Below are 17,488 nucleotides of genomic sequence, written 5' to 3'. Positions count from 1 at the left end.
AGAAGCTGCTAAGCGGAGCTCACAGAGTGACTGTGGAGGATATTGTTGGACAGACGTGAATTTAATCCATCTCCTCTACTGCAGTTCAACAAGTACACTGTCAGGGTTGGGGGTTTGATTCCCTGTGTAACTCAGTAGGCTGAATATGGCACTTAGGGTCTCTTCCTGAAACATACTTTAAGCAGAACATAACGATGTTTCTTTATTTGATTGTACTGTATTTGCACATGGGTGGAAACAGCTTCAGGTTAGATACTAAAACTTATTCATTATCAAACAGTTATCACAGAATCTTTGCTTTAGCACATTTTGTTGATCCAAAAAACCCTATTTAAAAGTATGCACTTACGCTATTGTACAGGCGGTGTACAACTGTATCAGTGCTTGGGAATATATACAGTACACCTGCTGTACAGATAAAACATGTGTCTACAAAAGAAAATATTACAGCAATAAACTTCACAAATGTAATGTTTGTAAGGTTGTATGTTAGTAAATAGTGAATAGTTTTAATTTGTCAATCTGAAGCAGCAGAGAAACTGATGCGCTATCTAGAGACAATTCTGTATTGCGACTCTTAGACCAGTGTGACAGCACTCAATGAAAGATATCTTCAGATTCACAGCTGGAAGCAATACATTCAAGCAAAACTCATCCTGATGAGCGTCTGAAATAAACCTCTAATTCTCTGATTAAGTGTAAATGCACCAACTCCAGAAAATGTCACAGGATGACGTCATCAACTCAATTATCGCAATATTGCTTTTTAGTGTTAATAGCAGTCTGTATCTGTAGCACCACAATTAATTTCATAGAAATTAAAAAAAAAAGTGTGGAAGGGTCTTCCAAAACTATACATTAAAAAATCCACGCTTTCATTGCCGTCAGCAGGCCAGTGGGATTCGTGTTGGTAGAGCTGAAAAATTACTTTGACATTTTACAACATTTTGGCTGTTTAGCTCTCCTTTTGGAAGTTAACACAGCAGAACCAAACTAAAGGGCTCTGTATTACTGCAACAGTGACCTGGAAAGGAATGAGATCTAGAGTGGAAAAGCTGAAGTGAGCCAGCACTCTGCGCCAGTTAAATAAATAGATGGTGATGATGATGATGACCATCATAAGACCCATTACAGAGGATTAACATTTAAGGCTCTTGTTTTTGTGTGTTTCTCATTTTATTGTTGTTTGATTTGAGAAACTGTAAAAAAGGGCAAAACTCCCTATCCATATTCCTGTTATCATGGCGACTTTGTTATCACCTGGTCCCTCACATGTTGGTTTTAATTTATATTAACATTAATATTATAAAATTCACGTTGAAAAAAGGACATCTTTCTTTTGGATGCATACGCCCTCTAAGGCACCCTCTATGGATATACCATCTGTAAGCTCTTACCGGACACACTTTGTCGATTGGAATCGGCCTCTCCATTACTGGTGTTGGAGTTGCTAGGGGAGCTGCTGTCCACTCCGCCCAGCAGGGGGCGCAGGTGGCTCACAGACACCTGCTCTATGAAAGAGGTCCCATATTTCCTGAAATACCACCACTCAAATATCTGAGAGAGAGAGAGAGAGAGAGAGAGAGAGAGAGAGAGAGAGAGAGAGAGAGAGAGAGAGAGAGAGAGAGAGAGAGAGAGAGAGGGAGAAAGAGTGAGAAAGAGAATCTTTAACTGATCACATGACTTTCATTCAATGAAGACTCCACAGGGTTGTTTGAGTTAGGTTTCTCTTTTGTTCATCTTCTCTCATTCTTTACAAATCTAAGTCCACTAAACATAGTGGCAGTAAACCTAAAAGATTCAGCCACATCATTCAGATGAAACAGGATGTACATATAAAGACTCATTCTAAGAACTACTGGCTAGAGCTGAGAAAAATAACATGTCAGCTAAACAGCTTTAGTTGTGCTTAACTAGTGGCTATTCCCCATCTGCTTTCACCAAATACTTATTCATTTTAATCAGACTGTTGACTAAGCTACTCCAGTGACTAACAGCGTCTGTGTCAGTGGGTCTCAGCCTTGTGCCACAAAGTGCTTCTCCTGAATTTTGCCAATTACCACCTTCAGCTAGAGAGCAGGAACTAATCAGTGGAACCTGCTGTTTGGTTGGACTGGGAAAGTGCAGACTGCGGGGTCACGATGACACACGTCCAAGACCCACTCATGGCAGAGTGAGTTGTCCATTAATCTGTTAGTGTCCCTGAGTAAGACACAGAACCCAGACTGCTTCCAATGTGCAGGCCAGCGCCTCGCACAGCAGCTCCACTGTCATCAGTAGTTTAGGAGAATGAGAGGCACTCATACACTCACAGACCATAAGTGTTGTCAGTTTACCTTTATGTTGGGCCCCTGTACTGGGGTTGAGCGTCACTATCCTTTAAGCATTTGCCAAACAAATCTGTATACACTAGTTTCAAACACATCTGCCCTGTCTACTTCCTCAAAATACAACTGTTTCAATAATAGTAAAGGTTTCTGGGAGCTGTGGAGCTGCACAAATACATACTGAATATGAAGAAATACTCTCCATATCTTTAACAATTACCATCAAAAGGCTTTTTAGCAAGGCACACCCAGCTGTAGAAGACTGTGACTAGGAATAATGTTGCTCAAAGAGTACAGGACAAAAAGACAAAGTAATGGTTTAAAATGACACTAATTTAAAAACCATTGATGGTTTTAATGACTGAATGTGAGACAAACATTCAGAACACTGATGTGGAGCTGCAGTATTTGAGTGTACAGACTGGCAAAGCTGTTATACTGTCGGCATCTGATGAGGAAGTGATAACAAATTCTGATGTGGTTTATCTAAAACTCTGCAGTGGAAATCTACCTCAGTGGGACATCAACATATATTCCAATTATAAAGAAATCACCAGTATCTCTTTACAAAACCAACTGGTCTCCACATTTCTGAAAATCATCTGGAAATGTGGCTTGAAATAGTAAAAATGCATGTATAAGTTGAGCGTCTCAATTAGCATAAACAAAAATCTGAGTGAAAATAAACACTAACAATTAGAAATCAATCTGCAGTTTAGAGAAAATGTTCATAATGTTTGTGATTAATGTGCTCAATTCAAACCCAATATCAGGAACATTTACAAAACCTTAAATGACAATATTTCAAATTTGTATTGAAACTAATTTCTAATATTTTTGGATGCTTACTATTGTGTACATAAGACCCTATAATACATAGTTGGAAGGCTATTGTGGATTTGGGTTTCCAGCGGCTTTAATCATCTCACAGAGCATGTGCAAAGCTCAACAGCTTTTCTATGCAGCCTACACATATTGGCCAATAGCCCGCAGGGAGGAGAGAGAGTGAGTTAATTAAGAGAGGAGCTATTTTAATACAGACCAAACACTGTTGCACAGTTGGCTGTCTCTGTGAAGAACTTGAAAGAGAGATAAAACACCTGCATAAGTAGGATAGCCTTTCCAACAGTTCCATTATATTCCTACCCTGCTTTGATGATGATGTTTGTCACATCTTTATTTATTCTATTTTATTAATACTGACATAAGCAGGAAGGACACTCCTTGCAAAGCTGTAGATTGAGGGATAGTTAGCAACCAAACCCACATTTTAGAAATTCAGTAAACCCAAACATTTTTGCTCTGTTTGCCTTTTCTAGAGGAGCCAGCGACTGGAACCGCTAGTCACCAGTTAGGTGCTAGAATCATATTAGCATTGTGAGTGTTTAACCCACAGAGATGGAGAGCTCTAGCTATCTTTATCCATACCCCACACAAAAACACCTCAAAATGTGTTCTCAGTACTTTAAAAAGCAGTAAAAACATTGAAAGTGTGGGGTGTGATGAGTCAGGGAGACACACAGTAACGGTGCCGGAGGCTGCCATATCTTTGCAGCTGATCTTATGAAGGACCAAATGAGTATAGATTTCCTCTCTCTTCAGCTCCTCGTGGCCTCTGAACCTGTGATTATAGTCCTAACAAATTACATCCTGGGCTCATAAAAGGCACCTCGGGAGCAACCTCTGAAAATGTATTTTGTCTTTTTAACATTAGGAATGAGAATGTCAAGTAAGTGGTGCAACGTCGTCAACCTTAAAGTGTGACTTTTACATTTAGAACAACGTGCAAGTAGAGTGTAGGTAACAGCAGGATGCTTAAGTACTCTAGTTGTTAACCAAGAGTCTCACACACACAGTGTTTTAGAAGTGTACAGTGAATTGAAGAGTAATTTTCAACAAGTGATATCGGTATAATTACTAACATCATCAACTTCAGTATTATCAGGTGAAAATTGAAAGTGTTTCTTACCAATATGAGTCCTGATATGAGGGAGGAAGTGCCTGTCAGAGCCACATAAAACTTGGGCGTCAAGGTGTTGAGAAACATGCTTACTGTAGAGAAGACATAAAAAGAAGAGAGACAAGTAGGTTACGGCTTAGTACTACACCAGAAAATCTCTTCTACACCAAAAGAGGATACTTTTAAAAAAGGTATTTGTAGAATCAAATGATTTATGTCTAAGCTAGGTTTTTTCTCCTGAAACTAGGTCACACCGTCACAGAAGAGAAAAACATCAAAAAGATTCAAGGACATTTGTGATTTCAAGACATGAAAGCTTTCATGCTAAAAGAAAATTCATCCACATGCAGGACTTGGCATATCCCAGAGATCCCTGCTGCTGAGACATGAAGTTATACCGGGGGGAGCAGGGTAAGCCTCACTACGGACTGAAGTAGAGCTGCCCGAGGTATACCGGTTTTAATTTCTCATATAATATGATCTTTTAAATATACCAATATACTGCTGCATAGCTGCAACAGCTACAGTGACTGGCAGCAGTGTTGTTTTTGCAGTGAAGAGCCCTACAGTCAGGGCAAGCTGTGTAGCATGGATTGAGAGGGGTACCCTTCTTACTAACGCACACACCAACTTGTGACAATTTGCTTCTTGCTTATACAATAGAACATATGAGCTATATATCTAGGAATACTCTTTGAAGTATTTTATGTCATTTTAAAGTATTTTGTTTTGAAAAGGAAGCGATGTCAAAGTTAAGAACATTAAAATGCTTTTATATTTTATGTACTCCTAACAGTAGAATAACCCACTATAAACCTATGTTTAAAATGCAGTGAAGTATTATAGGTTTAACTTAACAAAACAAGAACTATACAAATCTCTAATGCCATAAGAGCTCACATCACTCATTACCCTTCAATCACCTGACAGCAAAGTCAGGTTTCTGTACCATTTATTTCCTAGTGCCAGTTATATCAGATGCTGCCAACTGGAAAATTATAAGTCAATGATCCGTATCAATTCAAGCCTTACAGCATATAGTTGGTTCATGTGCCTCTGAAAAACCAGCCACCACCATTTATTATGATAAATTTTGGCCATAGTTGGAATATATTTCTATTCTACTAGCAGTGCTAGGAGCTAAATTTATAGTTTATGAAGCAGATCATTTGGCAGTTTTCCTCCGCTTCTTCTGAACTCACTGACGCAAGTTAGTTCCCCCTCCTCCTTGGAAGGAATGAGTGCGACTACTGTGTTTTAGCTGTAATACTAGTGATATTATTATACTTGCAGGATGAAACAAAAACAGTGTCACGGAGTCCTCCTCCGCCATCTGTTTTCAATTTGTGTTCTCAATTTCGCAAACATCACAGAGAAAAAACAATCACTGATTATAAAAGTGGCAGATAATATTTGGAGCTGTGACCTTTCCATTCATCATTTGCAAACTGTTTAAAAAATAACAACACTGCAGCGTTTTTGTTGGATTATGATATTGGAGGTTTGCTTTTATGTCTCAACACTGCTCAAGGTAAGCTGGTCGTGGTAGGCCGGATGCAGGTAAGGGTGTGATGACTGTCTGAAGGGAACAAGTGCCGTTTATGAGACTAAGAAGACATAAGAGGGACACCATATAAATAATCTGTCTAATCTATAAATAATGATCTGTTTAAATGACCGTTAATTGATAACTGACATGTAAAATTCCTCAAACAAATCCTAACATCTATGACAACAAACCCGGAGGCTTCAGAGGTGTGAGTGAAATAGTTAAAGTGTTAAAACCGGTCTTCTTTCTAGTATGATTGATCTGTGTAGTATGTGTGTAGCCAGCTCAGTCACTAGATCCTCAAATGTCAGCAGTGGAGGTGGCGAGTAAAATGTCATGATAGCCGGACTGGCAGCCAATAGCATGAAAATATAACACAGGTTATAAAGGGAAAAATAAAGTTCCTTTACTAATAATAATAATAATAATAATAATAATAATAATAATAATAATGTAGGACTGTCCCCTCCTATATTTGGCTAATGGTTCTCCTATAGCTGTAGCAAACGATGCCAGACTGATAGACCACTGCCTTCGTGTGGGGGGTTGTCATGTTAATTCCCTAAGAGTGACACGGAGGATAGTGAGGGTGAGACAAAGACCCCACTCATATGAACCCCAGCCTCATACCCACACATGCATAAACTAAGTGCAGCTGGCCAGCTATTCATTGCTGTGAAGTGCAGGCTCTCGTCCAAACAGAAAAGGGTCTTTCAGATTGGCCTGTGGTCAAATAGGCCTGACAGCTGCTGTCAAGCTGCACCGATGAGAGGATACTGCTGCCGGGCTGGCAATGGACTCTGTCTCATCGTTGTCGAGCCAAGCATTTTTGACATAATTGACATAAGGTCTACCACATAAAACAATACAGCGGGGTGTGCATAATCCAGTCACAGATTTAATTTCCAAAACAATTAAAGCTTAAAATGCATCAAACTGTTGATGTCACTTAATCAAAAATGCTTTTCTCTGTTGTTATGTATCATTTTAAATTGAATACCTTGGGGATAATAACTTAGGCTCAGACAAAACTGAAGACATAGGGTCCTGGAAACATGGGCATTTTCCCCCTTCTGGAGACATTTTACAGACTAAACAAAAAACTAAAAAATGATCAACTAATGAATTCATAATTAAAACCATCTTTAGTTGCAGCTACTATTTAATGTCTTTGGGCAAGATGCCTTTAGTAGGATTGCATGATTAGAAAACATATCCTTTCTTAACTGGATGTTAGGAATCAGGAATCAAGCTCCACAGACAAATCATTCATCCTCCTTCTGTAATTTAATTACCTAGTCCTCAGGAAAAAGGTTCTAGCAGGAAATTCCCATTTAGAGATCAACTCAGTACTAGACTGAATTAAACTAAACTGGAATCAAGCCTTTAATGTCACACAATGAACTTTAGAATCAGAATGAGAAGTCTGAAATAAGATGCTCAGGTGTCATGGCGATGGAGTCTCTTTAATTGGACTGTCTAGGAATTGTTGTTTTTAGACACAATTTTACTGAACTTTGTGATAATAGACAAATGATGAACTGGAAAATGACATAAAAAAAGATTCCACAAAGGCTTCTTCTGGCTTCTTGCCCCCATACTTGAGCCCTGTTCGGTCACTGAGACTGAATATTCCTGTTCCCTCCTTGTGTGCATGGAATAAAGCAATCATGAATCGAGCCTGGAAAAAAAAAAAAAGACTAAATGCTATCAGTTCACCTTTGAACACTTAAACTACGGAGGAGGATAGGGAACTGTTCAAGACATTTCTCAGCAAATGTGGCTTTTGTGTCAGGACACTGATCGCGGCTCGCCCGGCTCAAGTCCACTCCGTTTCAACCATCATTGATTCTGCACAACAAAGGTCTGAAGAAGAATATCCTCACATTCATTTAGCTCCACACCAGCAACAACTGCGCAACAGGGGTCGAGTGCCTTGCTAAAGGGTGTCTCGTTGATCTAACTAAAGGCCCACTGCTTCAAACAGAGACTGTGTCCATGTGTGCTGTTGTCACTGAGGAAGTGTCAGTTTCTGCTCAGTCAGACCTAGTCCCTAAGATGTGCTGTCTGACTACATCTGAAATCAAAGGTGTTTATAGTTGTTCCGACCGGCCACATTCAAAAGGAAAGTGAAAAGTCGGCTGTCACAGAGAGGGGTGAAATGTAATATTTCTTAGATATGGGGATAACGCTACACACTTTCAGACAGTCTCTGCTACAAGGCATTCATAGTGATGCACTGGGTTGTTTGCATGAAAAGTGACAAAAATAGTTGAAAATGAAAAAGAGAGCTAGAGCGAGAAAAGTTTGGAGCTTTTAATCAATATAATACCAGAAAATAGTAAAAAAGAAAAAGAAAGAAAAAAATACCCATCACACCTGCCAAGAGCCTCAGGTTAACTTCTTCATATGTTGCTCTCATACAAAATCCAAAAAGGATCCAAATATAAAGAAAAGTATCAAATCAAGCAAACCAATTTTTTAAGATGTTTTAAAAAAAACAAACATAAAAAACAGTGAATTTACTGGCAGTCACTTGATTCGACTTCATTTTATTAACCAATTGCTTTAGCACTGGCCTCGTGGATGTACAACAGCAATTTTTTTTTTTTTTTAAATAGGATGAGATTATTTCTCATTCACACATTTGCATTGCTAGACAATTATTCAAACTGGTGACCCCGTTTATGCCACCAGTTCACTTCTCTGCCTGTTTGGCTGATACCACTCCTGTGAGTTTGTATTGGTAAGGAGGCAGCCAGAGAGCATGTTGGGAGGATAACGTGATGAATCGAAGGGACAAATTCTAACAGACAGACTCAGGACTAAATGTCACCGGAGACAACAAGAGATGTGACCTTTACTGAAGAGGGGACGGTTGGCAGACTGCTGGCATGCCCGGAATGATAAAAGACGCACGCTGAGGCACACGTGAACACGCACACATTCAAACATGCAATGACTCTGTTTAATGCACAGTCACAGACACATAGATCCGTGTCCTTTACTTAAAGAGAGAACAAATGAAAGTCTACTTTGTGTTTAAATGAAAAATGCTTTTTAATATTACCACCACAGTGTGTCTAAAAAGCCTTACACATATAACTTTAACTTAAGTAACTTTTTAATCTCCAATAGAGTCCAAGCTATTGTTAGAACGAACGTATTTAATACAGAATACTAGGGGCTGTGTCAAATAGCTTCACTCATAATACTCACTATAGGTCAGGGCTATATAACATGCAATCTATGAGCAAGTTACATCACTCTCTCTGTCTCCTCTGTTCTCTGTATAAAGAGCTGCAGTGGCTCCTTCCCACTGAAATATTGTTGTTGTTTTTTAATTGAAATATATTAATTGAAACATATATAATACCATCAAAATACCCAAAACTGTATAATCTAATACTTATAGGACAGCTGAAATGTAATTTATAATAAGTTTTGCATCTCCTCTAATATTTAAAACAACCTGAAACAATCAGAAAATGTTTTATTTCTCTGATTCACTGCTTAGTTAACAGCGCTTTCACGCTCTATGCCGCTCGACCACACCCTTTGCGTGGCGCCAACTTTGAATCGTGCTTACAAACAAAAACCAACAAAAAACGTCTAACCCATCCAATGACTCATTTAATTCAAATTGAATATGCAGTATGAGGATTTCATTTAGGGTGATGACATCATAAAATGCCATATATTCCTGAACAGCCGATTCATTCTAGGCAGGTGGTCAGGGAGTTTTTATGTTTCAGTTTCTGTTTTCAGTAGTTATGGTCCTCGGCTGCGGCCTGGGCCAGCCTGGCCTTTGCAGCTGCAGACAGCAGAGTGGAAGGTTGCTGTGGCCACTGTTAATCAGTGACTTTAGACAATGATGGAGACATACACAGATACAGTGGACTGCTCTGACTCTTGCTGGTGATGTGAGGTAGGACCGTTTCCATCTGATTTTGTTTTTGTTTTTCCCCCTTTATTAGATAGGACAGCTGAAGACAGACAGAGAGAGGGAATGACACGCAGCAAAGAGTCACAAGTCAGATTTGAACCCTGGGTCCCTACTGCAGCAAGGACTCAGCCTTTGTACATACAATATGTTTTTATGTCCTATTATTACACACACACGTTTTATCTGCTCTGTTTTTATGGGACTGCACTGTAGTTTGGTTTATATATTGAAAAGAACTGAGCTCCTGAGGGTGCATGAATGCATGAGTATCTGTAACTATTTTAGCACTCTGTTGACTGACTGTGCACATTGTGGCACAGAAGTTAGCAGTAGTTGGCAGTTTACTGTGACTTAGCGTTCCAGCTCACCCAGTCCTGCTTTTGTTTTGAGTCAGTGCAGTGCTGATACAAACTGAGGAGGCAGGTGTCAGAAAGGCATCCTAAAGTATCTTGAAGGTCTTCTGGATAATCAGATTCTCTTTATACCACAGAAACTGTATTAGTGCTAAAATTACTGCCAAAAAGATTTCTGCTCACGCCCATTGGCCACTCACATTAAAGGCTTCTCCATCTCAAAGTCCCAGGCTGAATTTCAGTCCCAGTGCGTCCCTGGAGTCAAGACCTTAGTCCTGCAGCATTAGTGATGGGACTTGAAAATGTCTCATCTCATTTAAGCAGCTGTACTACATTTGTACACATTACTGAATTCCTTTTGAACTGGTTTGAAAACAGTGATGCAGTGGTGAGTTTTACAGTTTTCACATATGAAGCTGAAATGTGTGTCCTACAGTATGTCTCTACCAAGTCTCACAAAAGGTCACTGCTGTGTTGTAAAACTGAATCATGCTGTAAACTATATATCTATTCACTTGTGGAACTGTAGTAGCGCATATGAGTGGGTTCTCAACAACCTAGTTCATGTTAAGATGGACAAATGAGTATTAGCATATTGAGATATTTTAGTACATTTTGGTGATTGGAAATTATTCTAAAACCTATTTGCAACCTTTCAGAGTAGAAAGTAGCCATAGCAAGTTATCCTAAGCAGCACTGCTTAAAGAGATTCATTACTGTCAAACATTATCATAAGAAGCAACATGCGACTAACACAAGACAAAGCTGGGAGCTCCTGCAGGCCCCCTGCATCCTAAGCTGAGTTGCAAGTCACTCCGGCTCGGCTGCTCATGCCTGAAACGTTTGTTGGCAGGGCCGATTAGGGAGCACTTCATAGCCTGGCTTGTATGGCTGGCTCTGACTGATGGGGCTGCTAGCAGAGCCTGTCTGGATCTAACTACCTCTGTTGACCTTTGAACAAGGGGGAGTGCAGCCAGCATCTGTCACATCTGTCGCAGGTAAGGTAGTCTCTGTGTGTGTGTGTAACATGTGTACGGATATTATATACTGTACAGTGTTTTAGCATGTGTTTACAAGATGTTGTTGTGTGTGGGTTAGTAAGGTATGCATGTATCTACCAATGTAAAACATGCAGGAGAACACCGACAGATTGATCATTGTCCAGTGATAGCCACAGACTTGTAGCTTTGCAGTAACACCAGAGCTTTACTGTTAAACACTTGTTAACAGCTACAAGTCGTTCTTTCCGCGGAAGAAAAAAATGAAGAAGAATGGATGTATTTCTTTTCTGTGGCACCAAAGAAAACACACAGCCTGTCAGTAACTATTACACTGTAACCTGAACTTAACTACACATTCTACTCACTACTTTACTCACTTCCCACAACAAACCCACTAGACTCCACCTTTCTTAAAGAAAAAGGCTCAGTCGGTAACACACAGTTGCAGGTGGGCTGTGGGTGTGCGAATTGCTTTAATAAAAGGAAAAGTATTTCTTATGCAATTACTCGATTAATCCATGGAATAATTGGTAGAATACTCGCTTACTTAATTAATCAATAGCTGCAGCCCTAGATAGGGTATGTCATCCAGTGACAGAGAGAGAGATAAAGGATGAACTCAAAACCATTTAAAATCAGTTGGAAGAGAATAGTGGCATTAGAGCTCAGTACAAAACTTATTATAGATTCAATTTTATGCTGGACCCTTCTTGCAAAGTAGAATCCAAGAATTCAAAATCCAAGAGAGCATTATCTAAATGAATACTTGGCAGTCAAACACTAACAAAGAGAGATTGGAAAAAAACTATCTGCCAAGAGAAAAGACATTGTGTTATGCTGTCACTGCTTTTATTATTTTGTATTTGATTCTCAACAAGAGCGAATATTATCCTGAATTTGTAAAAAAATTCCAAAATGTCTTCAATGTGATTTTTGATGCTGCTAGAAAGTGCAAATGACAAATGGTAAATGGACTGCACTTACATACTTACATAGTGCCTTTCTAGTCTTCCGACCTCCTAAAGCGCTTTACACTACATGTCACACTCACCCATTCAAATCTTTTGATTTATTTTATTGATTTGTTCTCTTCAGTTTATAACAACCACATTTTCACTGGCTTGTTCTGATCATTTAATGTCAGTAATGCATTCTAAATTAAAATGCATTGAACAAATTGCTTTGTGGAGCCCTGAAATGCCCAGGCATTATTATTTTCTTTCTGTCAATAGCAACTGGAAAAGAGTGAATGGGAGGGAGAGGGGATAGAGATTTATTTAATAATTTACTTTGCTTTACTTGCTGGCTGATGGATAAGGAAGTTCCCTGGCTGTATTTCTTTCAAACAACAGCTAAGATGTTGTGTGGCAGGCTGCGAAGGCTGACACAATCTGTCAAACAACCTTCTATTTTTAATTATTTTCCATAACCACAGAGAATAAAAGTAATCAAAGAAAACAAACATATGGGGCATCAACAGAAAATAAATACAACGATTGAATGACATTCCCTCTCCCAGGGCTTAATCTAGTTCTGCTCAACAAGCCACTATGTAAACACAGATATCTGCTTCCACTAGTCTATCCCTCATACAGCACACACACACACACACAGATATACAACAAAGACATAAAGAGGCTACACACACATAGCCAGCAGGCCCTCGCCCACGCGCTGAGCAAACCGTCCACTTCATGAATATCAATACAAAATGTACAGGGCCACCTGCTGTACACAATACAAAGGCCATTTGCAAGGGAAACTATTAGAAACACAGCTACTGTAGAGTTCCTGACTACACACAGCATGTCAGCAGCAACACATGAAGCAACACCTATTACTTACCCTCCATTCCACTGAAACATCCACTACAGCCACCAACAAACTAGCAAGGCCTGTCCCCCTTTTAAATAGAGATGTATTTGGCAAAGACCCGGTGAAAGTGAGATTTTGTCTCTTCCACCAGAAGTCAGGATTATGTGTCTCCACCGGCTGTCCACATCCATACAGCATTCCAGCCAATCAATAACGTGGATTTTAATGAAAGAGGGCGGGAGCAGGTGCTCTGTAGCCTCCTCCTGCAGAGGTAACCATGACAACCCCCTAAATGACCCTACAGCAGAATGGACTAAGGAGCCTCCTCAGTGCAGATTTATGGAGAGCCAAGGCTCAGTCCTTCACTCCTGTGATTATTGTAATGGAAATATTTTTTTATTTATCCAGAGAGCATTCCTAGGAATCCATCCTGTTTTAAGCAACAGCTTGTTTGACCCTCATGCAGTTACACACATTTAACTCCTAACATTAGCACGGCAGTTTTCCACATGGCCACTGAGCAGCGTAAATGGAGTAATGAGGGTTAAGTGCCTTGCTCTGGAGCCCCTCAGCAGCAGTTGGGAGCGGACGGTGAGACATTATCATTTGCTTTCATCAGACACAGAATTTTCCACTTGATCCATTAATTAGATCCAGTGACCTTCTGGTCACAAGGCTCTCCCTTTCTTTATTTTGCTTGCTGAGATACTAGATTCATTCCTTTATTGTCCTCAGTGTCCTAGAGGGGGATAGAGGAGAGCACAGTGAAATTAAAAGGCTGACAAGGTTAGCTGCAGTACTACGTTAGCATTTGAACATGATGATGACAAATGCAGCGATTTCCTCATCGAGATCCCACTGAACCGATTCAATTATCACTGCACTTCCTTGTAGATCAACCACAAAGAATTATCATGTAGCAGTCTACGCCAATAGCCCTGTGATCTACCTCTTTTCTAGAAGGCATGAGCAACAATACTATTAACAAGAGCTGAGAGCACAATTCTGAGAATGAATTATCCTCAATTTTACAGCACAATCAGGAATCAGAGCAGTGAGAATGAGATGCTTTTGGGCTCCCTTAAAGCAAAGAAACGCAAAATAATTATAAGACTGATCATTACAGTGTTGTCAAATGTGAGATTAAATCCAGGTGTTTACACTTACAACTATAGTGATTAAACAGGCTGTCATACAGCTGCTACATTAACATCTGAACAGTGGTTCTTTAAGAGTGCAAACACCATCATGATGGCAGACTTGAAAATAACTAGACTTGTCAAATTGTGGTCTCCATAATTTATTCCTCCTTTTCTAAAAGGCCTATAATTTGAATACAATCATGCAACAGAGAAATTAGACGTTTTCTTTGTTTTGTCAGGGAAGAAGAGGTTTCCAAATCAAGCTTTCCTTTTGTTGTAACTCCACCATAGTGTCCTGCTCCTTAAATCCACTGTTAAATACTCTCCAAGCAGACAGGCCTGTATCAGCCAAATAATATTCTGTCCATACCATGCAGCCCCCGGGTGTTAATCATATTCAAACTAATTTTGCAAGCTACCCAAAAACTCCCTTTTCATCAGTAGCCAAGCACACATAATGATTATGGCTGAGGGAGTAGTGCCAAGAACAGTAATGTTTTCATTCCTCACCTTGCCCATCCACAGCAGAGGGGCCAACAGATCTGACTAATTGACACCAGTCCACTGCACTCCGTCGGTTTATGTGGTTAGTTGTATCGAGTTTTCCAATCTTTTATCAATGCTACAGTCAGGCCTCTTACTTACTATGTTATCAGGGACTATTATTATCAAAGCAGACAAGCAGGGATTTTATAGCTACCAGGGAGGAATCTCAACTTAATCAACTTAATCAACTGGAAAGTACTATTTTTATTAGGCGACCCACATGGGTGTTTGAAGGCGAATGCCAAAATTATGTTTCGCACAAATTTGAACATTTCAATACCAAACAACTGTACATACTAATAATAATAATAATAATAATAATAATAATAATAATAATAATAACAACAACAACAACAACAACATGTCAGAAGTGTCCCAGGTCCAAGGCGATGAGTTAAAGTATAAAGTTTTGTCAGCCCAAAACCCAAACATATTTAGTTTAATATGATGAGAAAAGCGTGAAATGTTAATATTCAAGGGGCTGAAAACATTTTCTTTTTTTCATAAATAATTGCTCAAAATAGTAGTGTAGATTATTTTTCTGTTTTCCTGATGATCGATTAATTGACTAATTCTTGCAGCTATTGCAGTCCCAACCTGACTTGAAATTCCATTGTCCTATGTTTAATATGTTGAGCTACAAAAATAAAGTACACCAACAATATCCATAGTAAGTTGGGTAAGCATGCTGAGGTTGAATTGAAGAGCAATAGCATGACCTCACCTCGCCTGGTTCTGGCCAAGCCTACAATCCTTAAAACTCAAGAGCCCGAGCTCTGTTACTGTTGGCACGGGTTGTGGACCACTGAAGTTTTGGATGGCAGCGAAAAATGGCCTGGGAGCTGGTCCTGTTTGCTGAATAGTTTCTTTACCAGCATTAGATCCATTTATGGAGATTTTGAATTCCAGTAAAATGACTATAGATGATGTAAAAATGTTTCCAGGTTTTTCTTTTAAATAGCTGAGATCTTGTCTAACCATTCTGTGGTTGAATGAATCCTATAGCACTGAACAGCTATGGACGATCAAGACAACAGACCGTCATCAAAATGTACTAATACAAAAATGAAAACGAGTAAATACATGAAAAAAATACAAATTAAGCCCTCTTTTCAAAGCACAGAGAGCTAAGACTGATGGTTTAAGAAAGCCTTTGAGCAGAATTAATCCACTTGTTAGTCAGTAGATAAACATTGTCAAATCGCTTTTGAAGGCCTGGTGGTTTAACTCAAGTATTTTTTAATTTTAGGTTACGCTGAATCTGTGCAGTAATTTGAAAATGTGTAATATTTCTGGACAAATCATATATTAGTAAGTATTAAACAAGAAAGATAAAAGTCCAAAAAAGGGCAACTGGATGTCCATTGCTGGTTGTTGTTTTTTTGGCCGATTTTTGTCATTTTATTTCACTAATTTAATAGTCTGCCTCTGAAGAATGAGAGCTGTTGCTCTGGGGTGCAGTACACATACTGAGCCGCAAATGAATAAGAGGAAAAACAGCTGTAGAGCCAGAATATTTTCATCTCTAACTGTGGTAAATAAAGGGTTTATTTACACTAGTTTGATGTCAGGAAATACAGTAACAAGGTGATTCACAGAGGCTCCAACCAGGACTGTTACTCTGGGGAAGATAAGGACACGGCAGGGACAGGCCAGGAGAGGACATGTATTGATGGCGCACTAATATCCCACAAAGTATCAAGAGTTTCTAAGTCTTTAGTACGGATGTCTCCAATCAGAATGGAAACAATAATGCCAACAATGGTGGTGACTGAGATACTGCATGTAAACAACAACTTCACAACCAGGTTTTAGTTTCCTCTCTTATAATTCGGTATTTGATGCATAACTGCGTGTACAAGCTTTTTTAATGAATGTTTCCAGATCTTGCATCTGTTGTGTGAGTAATAAGGGTCAGAGGTCGTGATCCTTGAGAATATATTATTGTCTCTGTCACAGAATATGAAATAAAGTCCTTACTGGAGATCCTTTATCTAAATTAAGCCTCTCTTTTGGCCCGCTCAAACTTCCAGCCACTATATGAGCTCAAGAGACAAAAATAGCAGAAGTCAGCAGTTACCACAGAAACCCGATCACTTTGCCGTTTCACCGTTCTTACGGGGGTTACCACAGCAACAGAGACAACTGGTTGCTGTCAGAGTGCTGTTTGGCTTTCATCAAATGACCATTTTCAGTGAGCACCTTATTCTGCTCATGGGCACCAACAGTCAAACAAAGAAATTACAACACACAACCTGGAGCTACCACAGCAAGACAGTTCAAAGCCCATTAGTGGCTTATCACTGCAATGAAAGATTATGTGAGATCTTGTCAGGTAATAGGCAGAATGATATCCAGCTTAAAAAAAAAAAACATAATGGCCACTGATGAAATGGCACTTATTTGAGTTATATGACTAAGGTACTGCCTACAGCAATCCCCCCCACAATCAAAACATGCCTCCATTTGCAAACTGAATTTCCCCTGAGCTCATTCTTATCAGTAGGTATACCGTTGGTGATGTAACATTATTCTTAAGAAGGAATAGCCTGGTCAACAGTTAGTGTGGCGTTCGGGTTTCAGCCAGAGTTTATGGACCAGCGTCGCTCTATTTTAGGTTGGGGGCACCCTGGAAGGCTTCTCATCAATTATGAAATGGCATTGCATCACACACACAACACACACACACACACACACACACAACAGTGCATATTTAGGCTCCAAACTGTAAAAATGGTCACACCAGATGATCAAGAAATAAAGATTTCACGTACACAATGATGCAACTGCTATGATCCTGCCGACGCTAGGAACTGTAATCACACAGCGTCGCTGGTTATAAATTAAGA

General features: G+C 39.5%; 1 protein-coding gene across 5 annotated transcripts in view; it reads right to left on the bottom strand.

Annotated features, from left to right (window-relative positions):
- Window positions 1–17,488, bottom strand: part of LOC127353157 (suppressor of tumorigenicity 7 protein homolog) — a 47,812-nt gene that overhangs the window by 13,719 nt on the left and 16,605 nt on the right. For all 5 annotated transcript variants that reach the window (XM_051382199.1, XM_051382195.1, XM_051382197.1 and 2 more), the window contains 2 exons: window positions 4,297–4,379; window positions 1,398–1,557 (listed from right to left, as the gene is read on the bottom strand). In XM_051382199.1, the coding sequence (XP_051238159.1) occupies window positions 1,398–1,557; window positions 4,297–4,374 (238 nt within the window). In that variant the 5' untranslated portion in view covers window positions 4,375–4,379. The remainder of the gene's footprint in view (window positions 1–1,397; window positions 1,558–4,296; window positions 4,380–17,488) is intronic.

Source organism: Dicentrarchus labrax, unplaced genomic scaffold (genome assembly GCF_905237075.1).
Source record: "Dicentrarchus labrax unplaced genomic scaffold, dlabrax2021, whole genome shotgun sequence".
NCBI lineage: Eukaryota > Metazoa > Chordata > Actinopteri > Moronidae > Dicentrarchus > Dicentrarchus labrax.
This window is presented reverse-complemented; position numbering and strand designations above follow the sequence as displayed.